The sequence below is a fragment of the Stomoxys calcitrans genome, chromosome 3 (genome assembly GCF_963082655.1).
Source record: "Stomoxys calcitrans chromosome 3, idStoCalc2.1, whole genome shotgun sequence".
Taxonomy (NCBI): Eukaryota; Metazoa; Arthropoda; class Insecta; order Diptera; family Muscidae; genus Stomoxys; species Stomoxys calcitrans.
The window spans coordinates 54,686,945-54,711,796 of NC_081554.1; the positions used below are offsets into that span (position 1 = coordinate 54,686,945).

Here is a 24,852-nt window from a genome sequence, read left to right on the forward strand (position 1 = left end):
ATAATGTGGACTCCTGTTGGGGGTTCAGTTTGGCATCATATATATTATTAAACCGCCAAAGATTTTACAAAGGCGATTTTTTGGTACATATTACGGCCAAATCGAAAGATATTTTTCCATTGATGCGACAAATACATATATATAGAAATGAGTTATTACTCTTCAATAAAAGAAGAAGAAGCATAAGCACTGTAAATTGTTGCTGGTTTTTTCTAAAGCTTTCGTTATGCGTGTGAATGCTAAGCCATAGGTGGAAGTATTAGTGGTGAGAGTAAGAGAAACAAATAGTGCGAGAGAAAGAGTATAACTATTTGGGTGAGGGTGTTGTGGGGGGTGTGATGTGCTTGGCCCTACCAGACATGTATGTCAGCCAATTCCTTAAGGCTCGGCTTTGGAGTGCGAGGCATTTTGATGTTTGTTTTTGTTGTTGTTATTTGTATATGTTTTGTATGTATGTGTGTAAAACACACAATTTTACAACTACAGGTCATATGCATCATCAATCGAAAGATACTTTTACAGAAATATGAAAATTATTTTCCGATAATAAAATCCATGAAAATGAGTAATTCATTTTCAATAAGAGAAAAAGAAGTAGAAACACAGCAAATTGTTGTTTCCTTTTACTAAAGCATCCGTTAATTGTGTAAATACAAAGCCATAGGTTGGTGTTTTAGTGGTGTGAGTGCAAGAGTAAGAGTATGCTAAAAGAGGTTACTATTAGGGTGCGGGTTTGTAGTGGTGTGATGCGTGCGGCCCTACTTGCTGTTCTTTGGCATAAAGGTCAGTCGGTAGCTTATGCTGCGGCTATGGACAATGTGGTTTAATATGTTGGCAACGTTTAAATACAACTTTGGCAACGCACTTGTTTAAACATTGTAATAGATATTAAAAGGAGTCAAAGTTACTAATTGTATGGCCACACTATGCACTTAATGAATGATATAGTTGGCGGAGAGTTAAAACAAGTAAAGAGGGTGCATTATTTTTGCTTACATTATGTGATGGGTTGAAGGTAAAAAGGTATTTGAAGGTAAAAAATCAATATCTTTTGTACTTTGTACGTTTCTATGCTCATATAGACTTGGATTTCCTTGCAATATACGGATAGTTTAAAATGATCATGTGATGAAAACAATGCACTTTAAATTTCAATATCAGAAGGAGGTTGTGTACGGAATGGCGCTGCTACTGAACAACCCAAAGCGAATATAGCGCGATCTAATATGGGGTCTCAAATCAAAGGCAGAACGAACCTAACATAAAAATATGACGTCAAGTGTTTAGGGATCATCCTTCTTCCTCAAAACACCTATCATGACAATGAGGAATTTACAAGTAGAGTGTTTTATGCCAAAAGGCACCAACGGACATGTAGCCTTACTATGACAATATGGGGCTCAAATTTAAGGTATTTAAAAATAGAATAGGAAATTGACATCGAAATTTTGGGCCTCCAAATTTGCTCGAAAGGATATCTTGGTGATTTATAAACAAAAATGGATCTAAATGAAATGGTTCTAGGAGTAGGGTACGAACGTAACATTTAAACATTTATCAAGTGGCTGAGAGTCCGCTCTTTACCTAAGTTGGAATGTAGCCCAATAATAGAAATATGGTATTCAAATAAAGGGTATATGGCAGTAGAGTAAAAACTTGTTCCGTCCACGTGAAAAAGCTTTAAACAGTAAGTATGGTAAGCATCTGCAATGGCTATGTAAGGTCAAACTTCTAAGCGCCCGCGCTCCTTCAATTCTCAACAAACGGATATATAACCCGATAATAACAATATGGGGCATAAATTTAGGAAAAGAGGTACGAATCCTACAAATAATATTTGAAAATGAAACAAGTAAGAGCGTGCTAAGTTCGGCCGGGCCGAATCTTGTATACCCTCTACCATGGATCGCATTTGTTGAGTTGTTTGCGGAGTATCTCTTTTAAGGCAAACAAAGAATAATGAATAAGGACTGTTATGCTATTTGAGCTATATCAAGTTATAGTCCGAATCGGACCATATATGAATTGAAGGCTGAAGTCATTGTGTAATATTTCAGTCCATTGGGATAAGAATTGTGAATTGTAGGGGCTCTAGAAGCAAAAACGGGAGATTGTTTCATATGGAAGCTGTATCAAGCTATAGATCGATTCAGACCATATTGCTCACGTAGTTGAAGGCCATGGGAGAAGCCGTTGTACAAAATGTGTGCTAAATCGGGTGAGAATTGCTCTTTAGAGGCTCAAGAAGTCAAGATCTCAGTTCGGTTTATATGGCAGCTATATAAGGTTTTGTACCGATTTGCGCCATACTCATCACAGGTTTTGGAAGTCATATCAAAACACCTCATGCTAAAGTTTAGCTAAATCAGATGAGAATTGCGCCCTCTAGCGGCGGTTTATATGGAATCTATACCAGGTTATGAACCGATTTGGATTATGCTTCCAACAAATATTGGAAGTGATACCAAAACACCACGTGCAAAAATACAACCAAATCGGATAAGAATTGCGCCTTCTAAAAGATCAAGAAATCAAGAGCCCAAAAGGGTTTATATGGCAGCTATATCGGGTTATAAACAGATTTGAACCACACTTAGCATAGTTGTTGGAAGTGATATCAAGACACTATTTCAGTCAAATCAGACGATAATTGCGCCCTCTAGAGGCTCAAGAAGTTAAGATAACCTATATCAGGTTATGAACCGATTTAAACCATATTTAGAAGTGATATCAAGACACTATTTCAGTCAAATCAGACGATAATTGCGCCCTCTAGAGGCTCAAGAAGTCAAGACCCCAGATCGGTTTATATGGCAACTATATGAAGACATGGACCGATTTGGCCCATTTACAATCCCAACCGACCTACACCAATAAGAAATATTTGTGCAAAATTTTAAGCGGCTGGCTTTACTCCTTCGAAATTTAGCGCGCTTTTGACAGACAGACGGACGGACATGGCTAGTTCGTGGTAAAATGTTACGACGATCAAGAATATACTATATATACTTTTGGGGTCTTAGACGCATATTTCGAGGTGTTACAAACAGAATGACGAAATTAGTATACCCCCATCTTATGGTGGAGGGTATAAAAAAGTTTTGGCCTAAGTGCCTGTGCGGCTGCACAGTCTTAGCTTTTTGAAATATGACCTGTATTCAACATCGTCGGCTACAAAGGTCCTTCAGTAACATGTCATCGGTTCTTCGGCTCATGGTGGGGGGCTGCTAATTCTTCACAGCTATCGTATAGGTTGTTCCACCAACTGCTGACCTCGGTATTAGCCTGAGATGGGCCTTGGTACATATAAAAATCATTCACTACATAAAAAAGTCTCGCGCCAGAAGGCATTATTGGGACAAATTTATCTACTCTTTCTAAAGGGTTGAAAGGATGGCAAGAATATAGGAAGGAATTTTAAGGAAATCGAATGTTTTGGTTTATTCATCATTTCTTATGCGAAGGAATTGAGGTAAAAGTAAATTCAATATTACAAAATTTTGCTTTTTTAATTTACCATCTTCCGTTGTGTTACGTGTTGAAAGGCCATTAAGTCCTCTTGAAAGTAGACTAAATTTATAAAAAAAGGAAGGTGACTTTTGCCCTTTGCCACACCAACAACTATGTTTTCTGTTCATATAGAAATCCGTTTTGTTGGCGATAGACACCTATGCGAAAAAGGTATTCGATTTTGTTTATTTTTATTTTTTTTTTTTTTTTTGTTCACAATTTGGGGTTAAATGTTATCGATTGGGTTTCCAAGAGAATGTGAATCGTCGATTCATTTCGTTCCTTTTATTACATATTTGCCTGTAATAAATAGAAAAAATATGTGTCTATTGTGGTTGGTGAATTTTGTGGCCTTATACTGGAGGTTTGATTTATGATACCGTCCCTCCTTTACTTCTATCCCCCCCACATACCCTTCATCACCATCGATGATGTTACGAACTTCACATTTTTAGACAGGTGCTAAATTGAATATGGAATTGAAAGTGACATTATCGCAAGAGTCATAAAGAATGGGGGAGTTAAAAGGTGGCATGTTATGCCTTGCCTTGCCTTGGCTTCCATGCCAGCATAATAAACGGTAACAAAGCTAAGTTCAACAAATTGTTTAATGATGACATGCATCGCAACCAATAACTTAGACTTCGACTTCCCTATCGACTACGGGAACTAAGGGAACTTAAACAAATGTTGCTTATGCAAATACTGCTATTAAAGAAACATAGCAATGATATACTAAGGGAAAAGAAGCAACCAAACTGCCAATTAAGGTTCCTGAAGTTATTCATGTATGAAAGGACTTCAGTTTTATGTAGAAAATTTCTTCTGCAACCATTTAAATTGCAGGAAATCTATGCAATTATATTGAAATTAGATATGTGTGCCAGATTGCGAAAGAATCTTATAAGCAAAAGCATGCTAAGTTCAGCCGGGCCGAATCTTATTGGGTTGCCCAAAAAGTAATTGCGGATTTTTCATATAGTCGGCGTTGACAATTTTTTTCACAGCTTGTGAATCTGTAATTGCATTCTTTCTTCTGTCAGTTATCAGCTGTTACTTTTAGCTTGTTTTAGTGAAAAAATTGTAAAAAAAGCATATTTGATTAAAGTTCATTCTAAGTTTTATTAAAAATGCATTTACTTTCTTTTAAAAAATCCGCAATTACTTTTTGGGCAACCCAATATATATCCTCCACCATGTATCGCATTTGCCAAGTTCTTTGAATGACTTATTTAAATAGCTGAATCGGACCCGCTCCGATGCGCCTTCTTTCTTTTAGTTTTCCAATCTCAAATACCTTTCATTTGAGCCCCATAATGGCATGGTCGGCAAATTTTTACCCTTTGGGGGGTTTTTGGGGAATGAGCGGTGCCCCAAATACATGGTCCCACAGTTGGATATTCGTACTCAACTCCCAAATACCTTTATTTGAACCCCATATTGCGATGGTGAGTAAATAATTGCTGTTTGTGGTCTATTTTGGGAAAGGGGTAGACCCCCGGAAAATTGGTCCCGAAAGTTGGTATCAATTTCATATGAACCCCACATTGACATGGTTGGTAAATATGCCCGATTGAGGGGTGTTTTGGGGAGTGGGGTGGTCCCCCAAACTCTAAGCCCTGAAAAAATATCGACTGTTCTCATGTATCTATATATCATTTATTTGAACCCCATATTGGCATTGGCCTCTAAATTAGATATCAAATTCGTTTTCTAATCTCAAATACCTTTCATGTAAACCCCTTATTGCAAAAGTCAGCAAATATGTCCGGTTTGGGGTATGGACCCCAAAAAATATCAATATCGAGCTACACTGTCTTGAAGACCCAATTTGTGAGCAATTACGTTCTATTTGGGGGTTTTTATGGTGTTGGGATGTCCCCTAGACAGTTGGTCCCGAATGTGGATATCAGATTCGTGGTCTACTCCCAAATACCTTTCATTTGAACCCCATATTTATTTGCATAGTCGGCAAACATTCCCGGTTTGGGGGATGGGGCGGCCACTCAGTGACTCGGCCTTGAAAATACATATCAGATTCGTGTCCTAAATAACTTCTTAGTTGAGCCCCATATTGCAATGGTCAGCAAAAAACTTCCTATTTGGGTTGTATTATGGGGGTGGGGTGGCCCCATAGAAACTTTTTCCCGAATATTGATATCAGATTCGTGCTGAACTCCCAAAGACCTTTCATTTGAGCCCCATATTGATACGGTCGTAAATTTGTCCTCTTTGGGGCATGTTTTTGAGGAGGGACGGCCCCCCAAGCACTTGGTCCCACACTGGGATATCAGATTAGTATTTTACACTCAAATAGCTTTCATTTAAGTCCCATATTGCCATGGTCGGTAAATAAGTCATACTTGGGGGGGGGGATTTTGGGAAGGGGTGGGCCACCCCGAAACTTGGTCTCACATTTGGATATCAAATTCGTATTCTACTCGTAAATACCTTTCATTTGAGTCCCATATTGCCATGGTGGGTAAATATGTCCGATTTAGGGGTGTTTTGGGGGTCGGGGTGGTCCCCCAACCAGTTAGTCCGACAATTGGCTATCAGATACGTTTTCTTATCCTAAATACCTTTCATTTGAGTTCTATATTGCCGGGATCGGTCTATATATATTTTTTTGTAGGTTTTGGGTATGGGGCGGCCCCCTAGGTGCCCCACCCGAAAATTGGATACCAAATTTTTATTTTTAGTGTACTATATGAGAGCACACAAAATTTCGCTTAAATCGCACCACCCATCTCCGAGATCTGGCGTTTCTGAAAATTAGGGTAAGGGGAAGGGTCCGCTCCCCCTTCAGATATTAAAAAAATGTAGCACCCTTTTTTCACGCACACAAAATTGCGCTTAAATCGCACCACCCATCTCCGAGATCTGGCGTTTCTGAAAATTAAGGTAAGGGGGAGAGTCCGCTCCCCCTTCAGATATCAAAAAAATGTAGTACCCTATTTCACCACGGGATCATGATCTGTGAAAATTTCAAGGAAATCGATTCAGCCGTTTTTGAGTCCATAAGGAACACACAAAACAAACTGATAAACAAACACAAAATGATTTCTATACCCTACACCACTACTGTGGTACAGGGTATTATAACTTAGTGAATTAGTTTGTAACACCCAAAAGGAAGAGAGGTAGACCCATTGATGAGTATACCGATCGACTTAGAATCACTTTCTGATTCGATTTAGCTATGTCCGTCTGTCTGTCTGTTTTTAGGTACAAACTGTGTGTACAAACTAGAGATCGCAATTATATAAAGGGTGATTTTTTAGCTTTTATCTTTTTGGCAACACTGGTTTCAATAGCTCAAGCACATTTCGTGCCGTGTTTCACTGTCAAACATCTTCAGTTTGGTCTATAATTTAACCAGGATTTGTCTCACAAACGAACAACGCTTGCATTATTCAATTTCATTATCAAAATGCGAGCTCTGTTAAGAAGTTCAACGCGTGCTTCTTCCATTTTATGGACGAAGCTTATTTTTGCTCCAATGGGTACGTAAATAAGCAGAATTGTCGAGTTTCAAGTGAAGATCAGCCAGAAGAATTGAAAGAGATACCAATGCATCCAGAAAAAGTCACAGTTTGGTGCGGTTTATGGGCTGGTGGCATCATTGGACCGTACTTCTTCAAAGATGATGGGAATCGTAACATGACTGTGAATGGTGAGCGCTACGGTGAGATAATATCTAACTTTTTTTTACCCAAAATGCAGTTTGCGGTTTGAACAAGACGGTGCCACATGCCACACAGTACGCGTAACAATGGACTTATTGCGAGGCGAGTTCGGTGAACAGTTTATTTCACTTTCGGGACCGGTCAATTGGCTGCCTAGATCGTGCGATTTGACGACTTTAGACTATTTTTGTGGGGCTATGTTAAAGCTCATGTCATGTATAGACAAGCCCTCTTCAATTGACGCATTGGAAGACAACACTCTTTTTTTGTTTGAAAAACTTTCTTTTAGCTCTTAAAAAATCACCCTTTAAAAGTAATAATTTTGGTACCAAATGTACAAATAACCATACCAAAACTAGAAATTACCGTACTAAAAGTACAAATTACCGTACCAAAATTAAAAATATCCGTACCAAAATTATAAATTACTGTACCAAAAGTACTAATCTGCCAGCTAAAGGTACTAATTTTCGCAGTAAAAGTACTTTATTTTGTACTGAAGGTACTTATTATCATTCTGAAAGTACTTATTCTCATTTCTTAAAAAAAAAATATTTTCCTCTTGTGTTGCATAGGATGAAATAAGTAATGCAAATGCAAATTTTGCCCAAGAACATTCCACTAAGAAATACGGGCAAACTTCTCACCTATCAATGAGAGCAGTCCGATTCAAGTTTAAGCTCAATGATAAAGGGCCTCCTTTTTTATAGCCGAGTCCGAACTGTGTGCCGCAGTGCGACACCTCTTTGGAGAGCAGTTTTATATGGCATAGAACCTCACAGATGTTGCCAGCATTAGGAGGGGAAAGCCACCGCTGAAAATTTTTTTGCCAAAGGTAATTTTTTGCCTCTAGCGATATGTAAGTTAAGTTTTCAGAACCAGGCCTGAAGGACAACGAATGATAGATGGTCACAAAGACAGGGCTGTGAGCACTCCAAAACTATGTGGCTTAATCTATATTTGAAGAGGTCTACTGCTTTGCTGTCACTGGCTAGAACAGACGTCTCACTCATTGTGTCCGTCATGACAGGTAACTGCGTAATCGGAAAACATGCTGACAGACTGAAGGTTGCCAGCAACGACTTTTGCAGAAGCTGTGAGGACATCGAAGAAGAAGAGACTACAGAACATCTTCAATGTGTGTGTGTCCCGCACTAGTAGTCAGAAGAGGTTCCACTTTAGGTCAAGTCACTGTCTAGTCGGAAAACATGCAGACAGACTGAAGATTGCCAGCAGAGACTTTTGAAGAGGCTGTGAGGACATCGAAGAAGAAGAGACTATAGAACATCTTCAATGTGTGTGTGTGTGTTCCGCATTAGTAGTCAGAAGAGGTTCCACTTTTGGTTCTCATTTCTTTGAGAACCTGTCTGATTTAGCCGATGTGAACATTCGCAAGTTATTGGACTTTTTAAAGCGATCTGGATGGTTCAACACGAATGTCGAGTTTTACGCAGATACCTGCCATCACGGCCCAAACCTGCGAGGCCCAAGGCCCAAGGGTGAATACAATGCGTCTACCAACGCCCCCACATGTGGTAACCCACACATGAGTACCAATTTGATCCCACGTATTTGGACGTGTTTACCTCCTTGGTTAGGAGCGGAGCACTACCTAAAACTCCTTCCGATCTATGGGTCACGGCACCCGGTTGAAAACGCAACTCCTCGCCGAGCTTATGCTCTACCCGCGATTTGGGTACAAACCACAGCCACCACGTTGCTCCCCAATGGGGCCTCACCATTGTCAGGCTGGAACCAAAATTCCAGGGGCTCCTGACACCCGTGGTACCAGATTAAAGTCTCCGGTCAGACTTCGTAGCCTTAAAAGACTACTACCAGTTGAACCCCAAACAGTTCCGGACTGGTCACCTGAATGAGAAAAATCGCCCTAAGCCGACCTCAAGCCCGCATACAAAAGTATGCATCAAACATACAACCGGACGATATACACAAAACACAAACAGGACACGGAAGCCCTCACGGGTTACGCCACATAAATCAGCATTAACATGAGACTTTACAATCAACGCGGCCACCCTCACAAGTGACCGAACACAACCACATCAGCTAAGGGAACCAACAATGGGCAAACACCGCTGCATCAACATGGGCAAGGCAGGTGCCACGTCATGCGCAGCACCAAATCACACAGTCGCGCCAGCACAGCAACACCTCGTTATGGATAACTAGCGTGTACTCATCCCTCCACTAAGTCCAGTCCGCCTCCTAAGAAATACTTCCCGGGAAAAGGTGGCCAGACTTGCAACAGTCGTCTCGTCCTCAAGGGCCCTACTGAAATCCCATACCGCCTCGCTAATCCCCATCGCGCCTAAATCTCTAATGTCTGCATAGTACGGGCATTCTGTCAGTACATGCCTCCAGTCTTCAGGTCTCCCACATTCGCACAAATCAGTCGCGGACAAGTTCCTCCGATGGAAAAATGCATTAAAGGAACCATGTCCCGTCAGATGAAGCCCAGACTTAGGCCGAAGGCAAAGTCCGGGCGGTCTCGCGTAACGAATAAATTTGTAAGTCACCCGACCATTGTCACTGTTCGTCCATCTAGTACTCCACCTATCATCAAGACGCTCCAAAAGGAGTGTCTTGAGCCGCCTAATCTCCCCATCTGCAAACTCCGAAGCGGTGAGCCATTCCTCACGCACTAATGGAATTCCCTTTTTCACACTATACAGAACGGCCATGTAACTCACGAGTAAGTCAAGCGGGGGTGCGCCAAGCAATACCTGTAGTGCATCTGTCGAAACAGTCCTGCACACAGGCAAGCAAGCCAGCATTGCCACCCTCTGACAAGACAGGATCTTCTTCCGTCCTAAGACAGTCGCAGCAATTCCGTGCCATACAGGCGCTCCATAAGTTGCGCAGGCAACAAATAGACCACCATATATGGACCGAACAGCGCGACGACTAAGACCCCAATCGCTTCTCAGAACACGCTTAACCATACCGGCTACACCAGTCATCTTCTCCTTCACCCGATCAAAATGGATCAGGAAACTCATTCTCTCCGAAACAGTCACTCCCAAATATTTGACGAGTGCTACATTCTTGATGCTAGCTCTACCAGATCGACGATGGGTGGACGATTCCGCGACAAGATACCCTTGAGAAACATTGTCACGGTTTTGTCCTTCGCGACGTCAACACCAACACGATCGCTCCATTCGCGCACATTGCCCATGGCAAGCTCACCGCGAGTTTCAACAGTAGGACCTAGAAGGCATCTTCCTTCTTCTGTTTCTGTGGTATCACAATGGAAGAAAACGTCTATGTGAGTCTGATGGCAGACTGCCACTTAAATCTAACCCAACAACAATTTTCGTATGAAAATTACTGAAAAGCGAACAGAAAACTGTTTTGTTTAAAACCGGGAGCTCGATTTTAATTTTAAACCCATGGTTTCAAAAAGTCTAAGAACTCGCGGACTTTATACAGCAAACGATATTAGGACCAAAACTCGTTATTGCAGAGTATTGCATTTCTTAATTTGAGGTATTAAAGGGCAAGACACATCACATGGGGAGAATAAAGATTCCATAAACCCGTATAGGTCTAAAAATTTGTTCTATTGTACAAGCAACCGACACGTTCCTTCTCGATTTATATTTTCTCTTAAGTCTGGTTTAAAATTTGTTTTAAAACTCATATTGACAAACCACAACAAACAATTAGTATTCTAATGACGTCAATAGATATTCCATGCCTTTTGGCTTTTGATCCAACACACATTGTTTAATTCAATATTGATTGGACTATAAATTTCAGTTAAGGTGCTGTTAAAATAATTTTTTAATCTCATTGTATACTACTGCACTCCATTTTAATATCAGCACAGAGTCCAAAACATCTGTTGCAAATTAAAAAGGCTTTCCAAAAATTCACTCCAAGAATTACTCAAAGAAAAAGGGAAACCATTCTTCCAAACTTTCATTCTCTTACAAACTGAGAAATAGCACAATAAAATCAGGACTATTGGTTCCAGAGTCTTAGCATCCATATTAAATGTAATAAAGAGGGTTTGCAAAGCGGATGATATTCTCTCTCATACATTATTATGCAAACCTTGCCCTATAAACATATGAATGCATATCCTAAAGAGGTATATATATTAAGTACAGCTCAAGTTATTGTCAATAAAAAAGTTTCAGGGAAATTTAGAGCTACAGATTTCTTTCGATTTTGTAAATCGGTAGTGCATCTTTTATCTTTCATTAAAATCCTTTTAATTTTATAAATTTTAATCACATTAAATCTTATTGCAATTTGTATCCTTTTTGTCCTTTCGACTTAAATCTCTCTCACTTAATGAACATGCGACATTTTAAAGGATTTCCAAAAAAAAGGAACCAAATAAACAACAGTTGTAGCCGCAAACTAAATTTGTAAAGGAAAAAAAACAGACCCCTGAAATATGAGCAAGTTTTTTATGTGCCAGGTTTCATTAATTCCACATGATGTCCTGCTGCTTCTGACACTTTTTCCCTTTTATACTGTTGCTTGTTAAGAGTCTCTTATGGGTATGGGCGAACCAAAAAACAAAGTATAAAACCTTTATACCAAAGGGTGGAGAGGTAATGGGGTAATAAGTATATGGGGCATTCCATAGCAAATCGCCAAGGAAGCGAACAAGAACTTTGAAACGAATGTGGGAAATAACTAAAAAAATTGCACAAATATACTTTTTTATTGATGTAGGCCGTATCATTCCTAATAATGCGGCAGATAAATGCTTACAACTAATTATTGGTGGCGCTCAAGCAGGAACTTCTTCCGGCTGGTCCTGTAACAAACGATTTAGACACCGCCATCGAGTTAGAATCAAGTATTCCAAATGAGAACTCAAAATTTACCAGATCTCAATGTCTATTCATGGCTGGATTCATATTGAGGATGGCTCTTCTCCTCACCTTGTCACTCTCGAGATGTTCAATAACACTTGAGGAATCTTCGACCGGCTGATTTGAAGCGGGCGACTGCTACAGTGGTGGTCTCTTAATCGTTTGCCGCATTAGGATTCCAAATAGATCCTTGTTTGTAACGCGAAACTAACCAGATAGCATTAATCGATCCGGATGTAATTTCCCAGTTCCTTCCCAAGATGTTCTACTAAATATAAGCCTCTGTTCAAAGTTTGCTTTGGTAGATCCATCCTTATGATGAATAAACGCTCAAAGCTGACAAACTTTGAGTTATTATGTGTTAAGCTTAATCCGCCCTCATTTATTACATTGCAATAAGGAATAAGTCCCTGCTCGGGCGCCATTTGTAGTGGAAGATAGATTCATCCTTGTGATGAATAAATGCTCTAATCTGACACTGAGACTGACTCACTAACTGCAATTTTGTCGTAAGGTAGATCCATTTTTACGAAGAAAACACGCTCGAATACATAAGTTTAAGTTCCCATGTGTTAGACTTGATTTTACCTCAGTAAAGGTTTCTAAGTCATTTATTACACTGCGACTAGGAATTAGTCCCTGTTCGGGCGCCATTTGTAATGAAACATTTACCAGTTGTAAATATTTATCTACCCAGATGCATTTTGCCCGTTCCTTCCGAAGAGATTCAAATATGAATTTCTGTTGGAATTTGTAGCTTGACACTAAATCACCAACTGGACTTGAGTTGGAAGCTAGATTCATCCTTGTAATGAATAAATGCTCTAATGTGACCAATTTTGAGTAATCGTGTGTGATATTTCCCTATTTCCTCTTTTTCACAGAGACTGACTCACTAACTGCAATTTTGTCGTAAGGTAGATCCATTCTTATGAAGAATACACGCTCAGATCTGATAATTTTTAGGTTCCAATGTGTTAGACTTGATTTTCCCACAGTAACGGTGTCCAAAAAATTTGTTACAGTGCGACTAGGAATAAGTCCCTGCTCGGGCGCCATTTGTAAAGGAACATTTTACCAGTTGTAAGTATTTATGTACCCAGATGCACTTTGCTAGTTCTTTCCGAAGAGATTCAACTATGAGCTTCTTTTGGAATCTTTGTAGCTTGACACTAAATCACCAATTGGACTTTAGTTGGAAGCGAGATTCATCCTTGTGATGAATAAATGCTTAAATCTAACCAATATTGAGTAATCGTGTATGGTATTTTCCCATTTATTCTTTCCCACTGAGACTGACTCACCAACTGCAATTTTGTCGTAAGGTAGATCCATTCTTATTAAGAATACACGCTCAGATCTGATAATTTTTAGGTTCCAATGTGTTAGACTTGATTTTCCCACAGTAACGGTGTCCAAAAAATTTGTTACAGTGCGACTAGGAATAAGTCCCTGCTCGGGCGCCATTTGTAAAGGAAAATTTTACCAGTTGTAAGCATTTATCCAATCAGATGAACTTTGCCAGTTCGTTCCGAAGACACTCTGCTATGAGTTTCTTTTGGAATGTTTGCAGCCTGACACTAAATCACCAACTCGACTTTAGTTGAAAGCTATATCCATCCTTGTGATGAATAAATGCTCAAATCTGAACAATATTGAGTAATCGTGTATGGTATTTTCCCATTTCCTCTTTTCCACTGAGGCTGACCCATCAACTGCACATTTGTTGTAAGGTAGATCCATTCTTATGAAGAATAGACGCTCAGATCTGGTAAGTTGTATGTTCACATGTGTTAGACTTGATTTTTCTTCAGTAACGGCGTCTAAATCGTTTGTTGCAGTTCAACGCGGAATAAGTCACTGCTCTGGAGCCACTTGTAATGAAAACCTTGCCAGTTGTAAGTATTCATCCACCCAGATGAACTTTGCCAGTTCCTTCCGAAAGGATTCTGTTGGAATATTTGTAGCCTGACACTAAATCACCAACTGGACTTTAGTTGAAAGATATATCCATCTTTTTAGTTGGAAGCTAGACCAAATCTTATGATGAATAAATGCTCAAATCTGATAAATTTTGAGTAATCGTGTATGGTTTCCTTCCCATTTCTTTTTTCCACCGAGACTGACTCACTAACTTCAATTTTGTCGTAAGATAGATCTATTTTAATGAAGAATAGGCGCTCATATCTGGGAAGTTTTATGTTCCCGTGTGTTAGACTTGAATTTTCCTCAGTAACAGTGTCTAAATTGTTTGTTGCAGTTCGACGCGAAATAAGTCACTGCTCGGGCGCCATTGTAAAGAATAACAGACCGGTTTCGATGTATTTTGCCAGTTTCTTCCACAGATATCTTACTATGAGCCTCTATTGGAATTTTTGAAGTCTGACACTCATTGCACTAAAGTTGGAAGATAGATCCAGAATTGTGATAAATAAATGCTCTTACCTGGCCAATTCTGAGACGTCGTGTTTAGGATAGATTCGTCCTCGGTTGCAGAGTCTATAACGTTTGCCGCAGTGTGATTTGTAAGAAGTCCCTGCTCGGGCGCCATTTTTAATGCTAAATTTAGCAGTTATTGGCATTTCCACCCGAATGTATTTAAAAATGGTAGAATGTATGCAGGCTGATACTGGCTCACCAACTTCAGTTTTGTTGGAAGGTAGAACGTGTGTTATACTTGATTTTCCCAGGAAGACCTTGCCTAAATCGTTTGCCGCAGTGGGATTTGAAATAAGTTCCTACTCGGGCGCCATTTGCAATGCAAATTTGAACAGTTGTAAGCATTTATCGACCGGATGTCTTTTCCAGTTCCTTCCGACAATACTTTTCTATGAGCTTCTGTTACAATGTTTCCAACCGTGATACCAAGTCATCAACTGCATTTTTGTTGGAAAGTAAATCCATACATATGATGGGTAGATGGTCAGATCTGGTAAATGTGCTGGACGTGATTCTCACTCACGAAGATACTTTACTATATTTATATGCACTTTTATAGGAAGGATCTATCATCCTAGATATGAATTAAGCCTTGGATAGACACTGGGATCTGGTAAATTTTGTGTTCTCAAGACCTACACTTGAGAACTCAACATTTATCAGCCTTTGTCTTTTCATGATTGGATTTATATTTAGGTTGGATCTATCTCGCAATAAAAGTGCAGTTGCTTAGTCAGTGTCAGGCTGCTATCATTCCAACAAAGGCTCCTAGTAGAGTGACTTCGGGAAGAACTGGGAAAATACATAAATGCTTAAAACTGTTCAATCTTGCATAAAAAATGGCGCCCGAGCAGAAATTTATTCGAGTCGCTTTGTAACAAATAGTTTTTACGCCACCACCGAGGGTGAATGAAGTCCAACACATGGACTAGAAATTTACCAGATTAGAGCATCTACTTATCATATGTATGGATTTACCTTCCACCAAAAATGCCGTTGGTGCCTAATCGGGGCTCATAGTGTCGTCGCCTGGGAAATTACAACTGGCGCCCGAGCAGTGACTTGCTTCAAATTGCACTGTAAGTGCGATTATCAGTATCAGCCTGCATACATTCTACCATTTTTAAATACATTCGGGTGGAAATGCCAATAACTGCTAAATTTAGCATTAAAAATGGCGCCCGAGCAGGGACTTGTTCAAATTCGCATTACTGCAAAGGATTGAGACACTGCCAACGAGTGAGAATCATATCTAAAACACTCAAACACTTAAAATTGACCAGATTTGAGCATTTATTCATTATAAGGAGGGATCGACCCTCCAACTAAAGTGCATTTGGTAATCGAGTGTCAGGCTACAAATATTCTAACATGGGCTCATAATGAACTGGCAAAGTTCATATGGGTGGATATGTACTTACAACTTTTGCATTTCTCATTACAAATGGCGCCCCAGCAAGGACTTATTCCTCGTCACACTGTAACAAACGATTTAGTTATCGCCACCGAGAGATAATCAAGTCCAACAAATGAGAACTCAAAATTTATCAGATCTGAGCGTTTATTAATTATAAGGATGGGTCTACCTTTCAACTAAAGTACAATTTGTGAGTCAGTGTCAGGCTTTCAACTTTACAACAGAAGATCATTGTTAAGTTTTATCGAAAGGAACTTGCAAAATACATATAGGTGAATAAATCATAACAACAGCCTAATTTTGCAGTACAAATGGCGCCCGTGCAGTGACGCACTGCAAACGATTTAGACACTGAGACCGGGGGAGAAACAAGTGAAGCACAAGTTGACTCCAAATTTACCAGATGTAAACATTTATTCATCATTAGTATGGATCTACCTTGCAACAAAAGTACAGTTTCTGAGTCAGTGTCAGCCTGCAAATATTTCAACAGAGGCTCATGATTAAGTATCATAGCAAGATTAAGTGGAAAAATACATCCGGGTGGATAAACGTTAATATTCCACCACCTATTGCTGACGAGGAGAAAAGCCTGCCCAGGAGGATCAGAACAACTCTGACCCCATTAAAATCCGGATGGTATAATTTTTGTTTTTACATTTTTAATTTTTTATGGAATGCCCCATACTTATATAGCTGGTATATAATTTCCGTCATGAAAATATTCCATGTACTTGTTGTTTTAATGAAAGAGAGAGGATAATGAGAATGTTGTGATGCTAATGGTAATGAATGTTGTGTGTTGGGTGCTTGTCCATCAAACATAAAAACCACGGATTTATATAACAATTTAATGCAATTTGGTTTGCAGAGCGCGATTTAATATGTCAGACTTAAATGAATTTGATTATGTTGGACGAGTGACTAGGTGTGGTGCAAAGCTAAAGAATGATTAACAAATAAAATTGATTGCTTGATATCAGTTGGTCTTGTAGAAAATGAAGGGAGAGCACACAAAAATATTTTCCGAAGTTTTTTCTCATAGCTGATCATTTTTAAGGCATTTCAATTGTAACAACTCGAAATATTGGTCTAAGACTAAGACTCCATAAAGAATATATATCGCCGCGACAATTCAGACAGATCAAGAACTGTCCATCCTTCCGTCGAAATGAAACTATCTTTAGAACGAGTAAAGATAGCCGTTCGAAACGTTGTACAAATACTTCTCATTGATGAAGATCAATCCAAAATCGGTCCAAATATAGATATACCTCTCCCAAAAGACTCGAACCTTATACGATTTTGATGAAATTGTGCACAATGACTTTTAATTAGAACTTCCAACATCCATACCAAATATGATCAGATTCGGCCCATAACGAGTTTCAAAAAGAAGCAAATATTTTCCGATTTAACTGAAAATTTCCACATTGCCATCTTTTAAAACTTCTTCTATGTTAGGTTTGGTCCAAAGCAGAACTAAGGTGAACAATAGTAATATGGACCAAGAACCTTTGCTTATGTCGCTAAGGACAACTTGGTGATGATATTTGTCTACAAGGATATGAAGGATTTCCTCTTGGGAAGATTCCCTAATTAGGAGTCTTAGGGATTGTAATACCAATCTTTCAACCCCAGACTGGAGGATTAGTAGATTGGATGAGGCTGATGGCGATCGGAGAGATGCAGCATTAGTTCTGAACTCCGACTGTCTCGTAGATCTCAACAAGTCCAAAGGATTTGTATCCTACGAATTCAACTAGTTGAAGCTGAAAGTCTATAGAAGCAGTGGGATTGTGGAGACGACTCAGTATTTCTTGGTGAACACTTGCCTGAGGAACTATGGACCACATATCTATTGTAATTTGTGGCCGCGATCGAAAGGAGGGGAAGACATCGAAACGGAACCTTGTGGTTACACCGGAGTGGTTACAATGCTTTCTCAAATGTCCCTGACCACAGCTTTTCTGACTCGTTATATTAGAATCTACTAAATTTCCCATGAACATTTCATTAAGGAACAGGGATACTTCTCTCATATCAATGAGTGCAGTCCGATTAATGTTTAAGCTCAATCATAAGGGGCCTCCTCCCTTTATTGCCGAGTCCGAAAGGCGTGCCGCATAGCGACATCACTTGGTAGAGAAGTTTTAACATGACACGATAGCTCACAAATGTAGCCAGCCAGTAAGGGGATAACCACCGCTGAAAAAAATTCTAATGTTAATTCCTGGATTTGAACCGAGGCGCTCGGCTTCATAGACCGACATGCTAACCTCTGCGCCACGGTGGTCTTCAAAATTAGAATCAGCCTTGGAGAAAATACATGTGGTGCCCCGGCTCAACAGAAAAAAGGCGGATTGGGATAAATTTCGACACACATTCTGCAGGGAGAAAACGTACGTTTAGTACCGCTAGAGGTCTGAAGTCTGGCATGTAGATGCAACAAGGATATATATGAAGGGTGACTATGATCTTTTTACAATTCGTACATTTTGGTACCAATTTCGGTAATATTTGGTACTTTCTGTGCAGAAGGAGGTAGAGGACTGAAATTTGGGATGTAAGTAAAACTTAGAAATATATGATGCACGAATAAATGACTTTTTCACAATTCAAACATGTTGGTACCAAAATTGGTACGATTTGGTACTTTCTTTGTATATGGAGACAGAGATCCGAAATTTGACATGTAGGTAGTTGCAACTAATATATAAATGATGAATGACTAAATGATATATTAAAAATTTGCACATTTTGGTACCAAAATTGGTACAATTTTGTACTTTCTGTTCAGATGGATCTTGAGGTCTGAAATTTGGTACGTAGGTAAAACTAAGAATATATATGATGTGTGGCTAACTGATCTATTCACTATTCGCACATTTTGGTACCAAAATAGGTTCAATTTGGTACTTTCTGTTCAGATGGAACTAGAGGTCTGACATTTGGTATATAGGTACTATTATGAAATATATGATAGGTGACAAAATGATCTGTTCAAAATTCGTACATTTTGGTACCAAGATTTGTACCATTTGGTTCTTTCTTTAAAGATCGAGCTCTTTGGGTCTGAAAATTAGCATTCAGGTACAACTAGGAAAAATATGTTGGGTGACTATGATATTTTTACAATTCGTACATTTAGGTACTAATAATAGTACCATTTGGTACTTTCTGTGCAGATTGAGCTAGAAGTCTGAAATTTGACATGTAGGTACAACTAAAATATAAATGACAACAAAATGATCATCTTGGTACCAAAATTGGTACCATTTTGTACTTTCTGTTCAGATGGATCTTGAGGTCTGAAAGTTGACATGTGCGTACAACTAAGAAATACATGATGGATGACTAAATGATCTATTCAAAATTTATATATATTAGTACCAAAATTGGTACCATTTTGTACAATCTGTTTAGATGCATCTGAAAGTCTGAAATTTGGCATGTGGGTACAACAAAGAAATAAATATTGGGTGGCTAAATGATCTATTCACCATTTGCACATTTTGGTACGAAAATTGGTACAATTTGGTACTTTCTTCATAGATAAAGCTAGAGGTTGAGAGATAAAGCTAGAGGTCAGACATTTAGCATGTAGGTACAACTAAGAAATATATGATAGGTGACTACATGATCTATTAAAAATTGATACATTTTGGTACCTTAACTGGTACCATTTGGCATTTTCTTTGCAGAAGGAGCTAGAGGTCTCAACTTTGGCATGCAGGTACAAGAAGGAAATATATAATGAGTGACTAAATCATCCATTCAAAATTCGTATATTTGGTACCAAAAAGTGCAAAATAGGTACTAAAACATACAAGATGGTACTTTCTTTAGAAATTGTGCTAAAAATCAATAAAATACAAATTGTACTAAATGGTAAAGTACTCAAAATTCCGATTCGTTCATACCTTGACACTATATATTGGGCTATTTGGTACTATTTGGTAATATGGTACTATTTGGTACTTTGGTACTATTTAGTACTTTCTTTACAGTAGGGGACCGATTTCTAAAATTTTATACGTAATTATTACAAAACTTCATAATCTTATTAACTGAGTGCCTACCTAGGTACCAAAACATACAAGATGGTACTTTCTTTACAAATTGTACTAAAAATCAATAAAATACGAATTGTACTAAATGCTAAAGTACTCATTCTGATTCATTCATACCTTGAAAATATATATTGGGCTATTTGGTACTATGGTACTATGGTACGTTGGTAGAATTTCATACTTTCTTTACAGTACTTTGGTACTATTTGGTACTATGGTTCTATTTGGTACTTTGATACTATTTAGTACTTTCTTTACAGTAGGGGACCTATTTCTAAAATTTTATACGCAATTACTACAAAACTTCGTAATCTTATAAACTTAGTGTAATCTTATAAACTTATTTAGTGTAAGACTGGAAGTCTTACACTAAATAGTGGATATCAAAAACGGGGAAGCGAAGCGGACCACCGGGATGCTAGTATATATATAAGTAAGTTGTTATTCTATGTATTGTAGAAGGCACAGCGGAGCGTGCTTGGGTGGGCTATACATTCTTAAAATCCTACAAACTGTACAATACTTAATATCTAAAGACAACCAACCAAACGCATGTAGCCTCCTTTCATTCTTGGGGCACTTTTAACACTTTAGAACTTTTAAAACCCCGGTACCTGATTTAGATGAACTTTTACGGACAATGAAGATCACTTAAAACTAAACAATACTTATCAGTCACTACTTCGACATTAGTATACATGCATATATGCTCATTTTACAATCTAAGTTGTTGTGACATATTCCCCTTATCTCCCTTGTATAGATACCTGTTTATAAATGCTAACATATAGTTGAACTATCATACTAGTAACATACAGAACTGTTTCTGCTTTTAAATAAAAATCAACTAATTGGCTAATGGGATCCATGGTGGGGGTTACCCTAGGTTTACCTCAAACTAAATTTGGGTTCTTTACTTACTTTTTTTCAGTGTACGAGTAAATAAAACAAAAATTTCCCAAATATGCGATACGATTTCCTATTTAACCGGATTATGGTGAAGTAATAAATAATTATCCACCCATTTATGGCTGACAAATAAGACTCAAACGAATGCAATAACAGCAAGAACAACAACAACAACAAAAACAAATGGCAACAAATTAATTAAAAGCAATCAAAGACAAACAGGGTCCGTTTGACTAATGATGGGTGGGCGGTTACTGTTCAAAGATAGCAAAGAAGAAACAAAAAAAAAACAACGAATTGTAGCAATGGCAAAAATAAAATCAATAAACAAACTGTTGCTGCATGAGATAAACAAAAACAAAAGGGGGAGGGAGAGATCTTTTCTATGGTGGTTTGAGGGTGGCAAAAATAAAGAAAGCTGTCGTCACCCTTTACAAACAATGGGTAATGAAAATTCGCTATAGAATTTCTTAATGAAGAAAATAATGATGATGATGATGTCAATGAGACTTGATTCTTAAAAGGGTAAAATGATTCAATGAAGGACTGTAAAAGTAATTAAAAGTGGGAGTAGGTTAAATCTTTTATGCGAAAAACCAAGAGTGTATCGAGTTTTTCTAGGTGTAATACTTAAAAACAAGTTAAAGCGTGCTAAGTTCGGCCGGGACGAATATTATATACCCTCCACCATTGATCGACAATTCACTACTCGACAATTCTTTCCCGGAATCTCTTTTTAGACAAACAAAGGGTAAAAGAAAAAAAAATTTATTTTAATTGAATTGAGTGTTGGAGATCACAGTAGAAGTCTATGTGTAAAATTTCAGCTAAATCGAATAAGAATTGGGCCTTTTAGGGGCACAAAAAGTAAAATAGGGAGATCGGTTTATAGGGGAGCTGTATCAGGCTGAAGACTGATTCTAACCATATTTGACACACATATTGAAGGTCATGGGAGAAACCAGTTGTACAACATTTCAGACAAATCGGATAATAATTACGCCCTCTTGAGGCTCAAGAAGTCAAGATCCCAGATCGGTTTATATGGCAGCTATATAAGGTGAACCATATTTGGCACAGTTGTTAAAAGTCATAACAAAACACTTCTTACTAAATTTCAGCCAAATCTGATAGGAATTATGCCCTCTAATGGGTTAAAAAGTCAAGATCCAAGATCGATTTATATGGCAGCTATTGGGTTGCCCAAAAAGTAATTGCGTATTTTTTAAAAGAAAGTTAATGCATTTTTAATAAAACTTAGAATGAACTTTAATCAAATATACTTTTTTTACACTTTTTTCTAAAGCAAGCTAAAAGTAACAGCTGATAACTGACAGAAGAAAGAATGCAATTAAAGAGTCACAAGCTGTGAAAAAATTTGTCAACGCCGACTATATGAAAAATCCGCAATTACTTTTTGGGCAACCCAACATATCAAAACATGGACCGATATGGTCCATTTACAATCCCAATCCCAACCTACACTTATAAGAAATACTAGCTGACCCGGGCCTGCTCCGCTGCGCCTTCTTTTACTTTATATGGAACAAAATTTTCCTTTGAATATTTATTTTCGACAATTAAAGAGTTTTTAGTGAAATACCATGCTACGAAAATAGTATATCGCTTGACTAACAGTTTAACAATATAAGTGCCTTTATCTGTATCCCGTATTATCTTTATTGGTCTACGAATTTAAGTTTGGATGTAAGGTGTACTCCTTTCTTAAAATACTTTATTTCAGCCCGATATTCTCATGATATCTGATTTAGGGGTGTTTTCGGGGGTGAGGTGGTCCCCCAGGCACTTGGCCCTGAAGAAATATCAGCATCGTGCTATTCTTTTAAATACCATTTATTTAAACCCCATATTGCCATTGGTTTAGGGGAGTTTATACGATGAGGCGTCCCCCAAAACACATGGTCCCAACATTGGTTATCAAATACGTTTTCTAATCTCAAATACCTTTCATTTGAGCTACATATTGGCATGGTCGAAAAAATTTTTTTTGGGGGTTTTGGGGAAGGGGTGATGCCCTGAATACATGATCCAACATTTGGATATCAAATTCGTATTCTACTCCCAAATACCTTTATTTGAGCCCCATATTGCGATGGTCAGTAAAAATTTGCTGTTTGTGGGGTATTTTGGGAAATGGGTAGATTTCCAGTGTGTATCAATTCTTGCTCTACCCCCCAATACCTTTAATTTAAGCTCCACATTGACATGAACGGTAAATATGCCCGATTTAGGGGTGTTTTGCTGGTTGGGGTGGTCCCCCTAATACTTGGTCCGACATTTGGATATCAGATACGTTTTCCTTTCCTAAATACCTTTCATTTGAGTCCCATATTGTTCTGATTTATCTAAGTAAATGTTTGATAGGTTTTAGGGTGGGGCGGCCCCCCTAGGTACCCTATCCGAAATTTGGATATCAAATTTTTATTTTTAGAGTACTATATGAGAGCACACAAAATCGCAACACTCATCTCGGAGATCTGGCGTTTTTGAAAATTAGGGTAAGGGGGAGGGTCCGCCCCCCCTTCAGATATCAAAAAATGTAGTAATTTTCACCACGGGATCATTATGCACCATCTGTGAAAAATTCAAGAAAATCGTTTCAGCCGTTTCTGAGTCTATAAGGAACACACAAACAAATACAAAGTGCATAATTTCAAGCGGATAGCTTCACTCCTTCGAAAGTTAGTGTGCTTTCGACAGACAGACGGACGGACGGACGGACAGACGGACGGACGGACGGACGGTCGGACATGGCTAGAACGACCTTAAATATCATGACGATCAAGAATATATAAACTTTATGGGGTCTTAGACGAATATTTCGAGGAGTTACAAACAGAATGACGAAATTAGTATACCCCCATCCTATGGTGGAGGGTATAAAAAAAAAAAACAACACCTGTTGCTGTATTCATTAAATATAAATTGAAGCTCTTAGGGGTAGTCAAGGTTTCATTTCATTCATGACAAAACAAAAGTCTATTGTACTTACTTCGTTGTATTTCTGAAGCCGAAGCCAACAAATCATTGTTGTCATCATCCAACATGTTGCTGTGTTACTGCTGCTGCTGATGCTGCTGTTACTGCTATGGACAATGTAGGTGGTGTTGCTGATGCCGAAGCTGTCGATGCCAAAGTTCTATTGAGCTCCAAAACGTGTCGTGATGATAGAAACCAAGTGTAGTGTAGAGAAGAGGCGGCTAAAAGATTAATAGCCGCAGTTAAGAGTCAATAAAACTCAGCTGCTGACGTCATGGGAGAGAGATGTTTCGTTCAAAAGTCAATTTTCCGTATTTACAATGCGATTTATTTGAGTTGACATAAATCAAGAGCATATAATTCACGTGCAGCACTACTTTTTTCACAATTTTTTATTGCTGTATCTTCCTTGGGTTTTTTTTTTTGTCAGGAGATTCCTTTATGGCCAGCATAGGCTCTCCTTGGCAATTGGGAATTTTTCTATCGCTTATAATTTTTTTTTTTTACTTCTTTCTCCGATCTTTTTTCCGAGCTTAAGCAATTTTGATTGGATTTTTTTTCTTTTTGACTGAGTTAAATTTTTTTTCAACTTTTAGCAATAACGAGATTCACAATTTCAAGTTCTAAATTGTAATTAAAAATTTCTATACGATTAGCCTTTTGCTAACTTATGCAATTTCGCTACTTCTCTTTAATTTTGAGCATTTAATAATCACTAAACCATTGCTTTTTTTATTTGAGTAATTATTCACAATTTAATTTGAAATAATGTTGACGACAGTGTATTGCATAGTAGATATCTGAAAAAAAGAAGAAAAAAAAATATACAAATAGTTAAAAAAAGAAAACTTTAAATAACTACAAATGCACATTTACAATAACTTGCACATTTAACCTTCAACTTGAGCCCCATATTGCCTCCATCGATGTACATGTCCCCTTTCGGTTTTTTTTGGCGG

General features: G+C 38.3%; 1 protein-coding gene across 3 annotated transcripts in view; it reads right to left on the minus strand.

Annotated features, from left to right (window-relative positions):
- LOC106089753 (probable serine/threonine-protein kinase DDB_G0282963) overlaps window positions 1-24,852 on the minus strand; it is a 175,148-nt gene that overhangs the window by 45,628 nt on the left and 104,668 nt on the right. For all 3 annotated transcript variants that reach the window (XM_013255722.2, XM_059364326.1, XM_059364325.1), the window contains exon 5: window positions 23,907-24,693. In XM_013255722.2, the coding sequence (XP_013111176.2) occupies window positions 23,907-23,961 (55 nt within the window). In that variant the 5' untranslated portion in view covers window positions 23,962-24,693. The remainder of the gene's footprint in view (window positions 1-23,906; window positions 24,694-24,852) is intronic.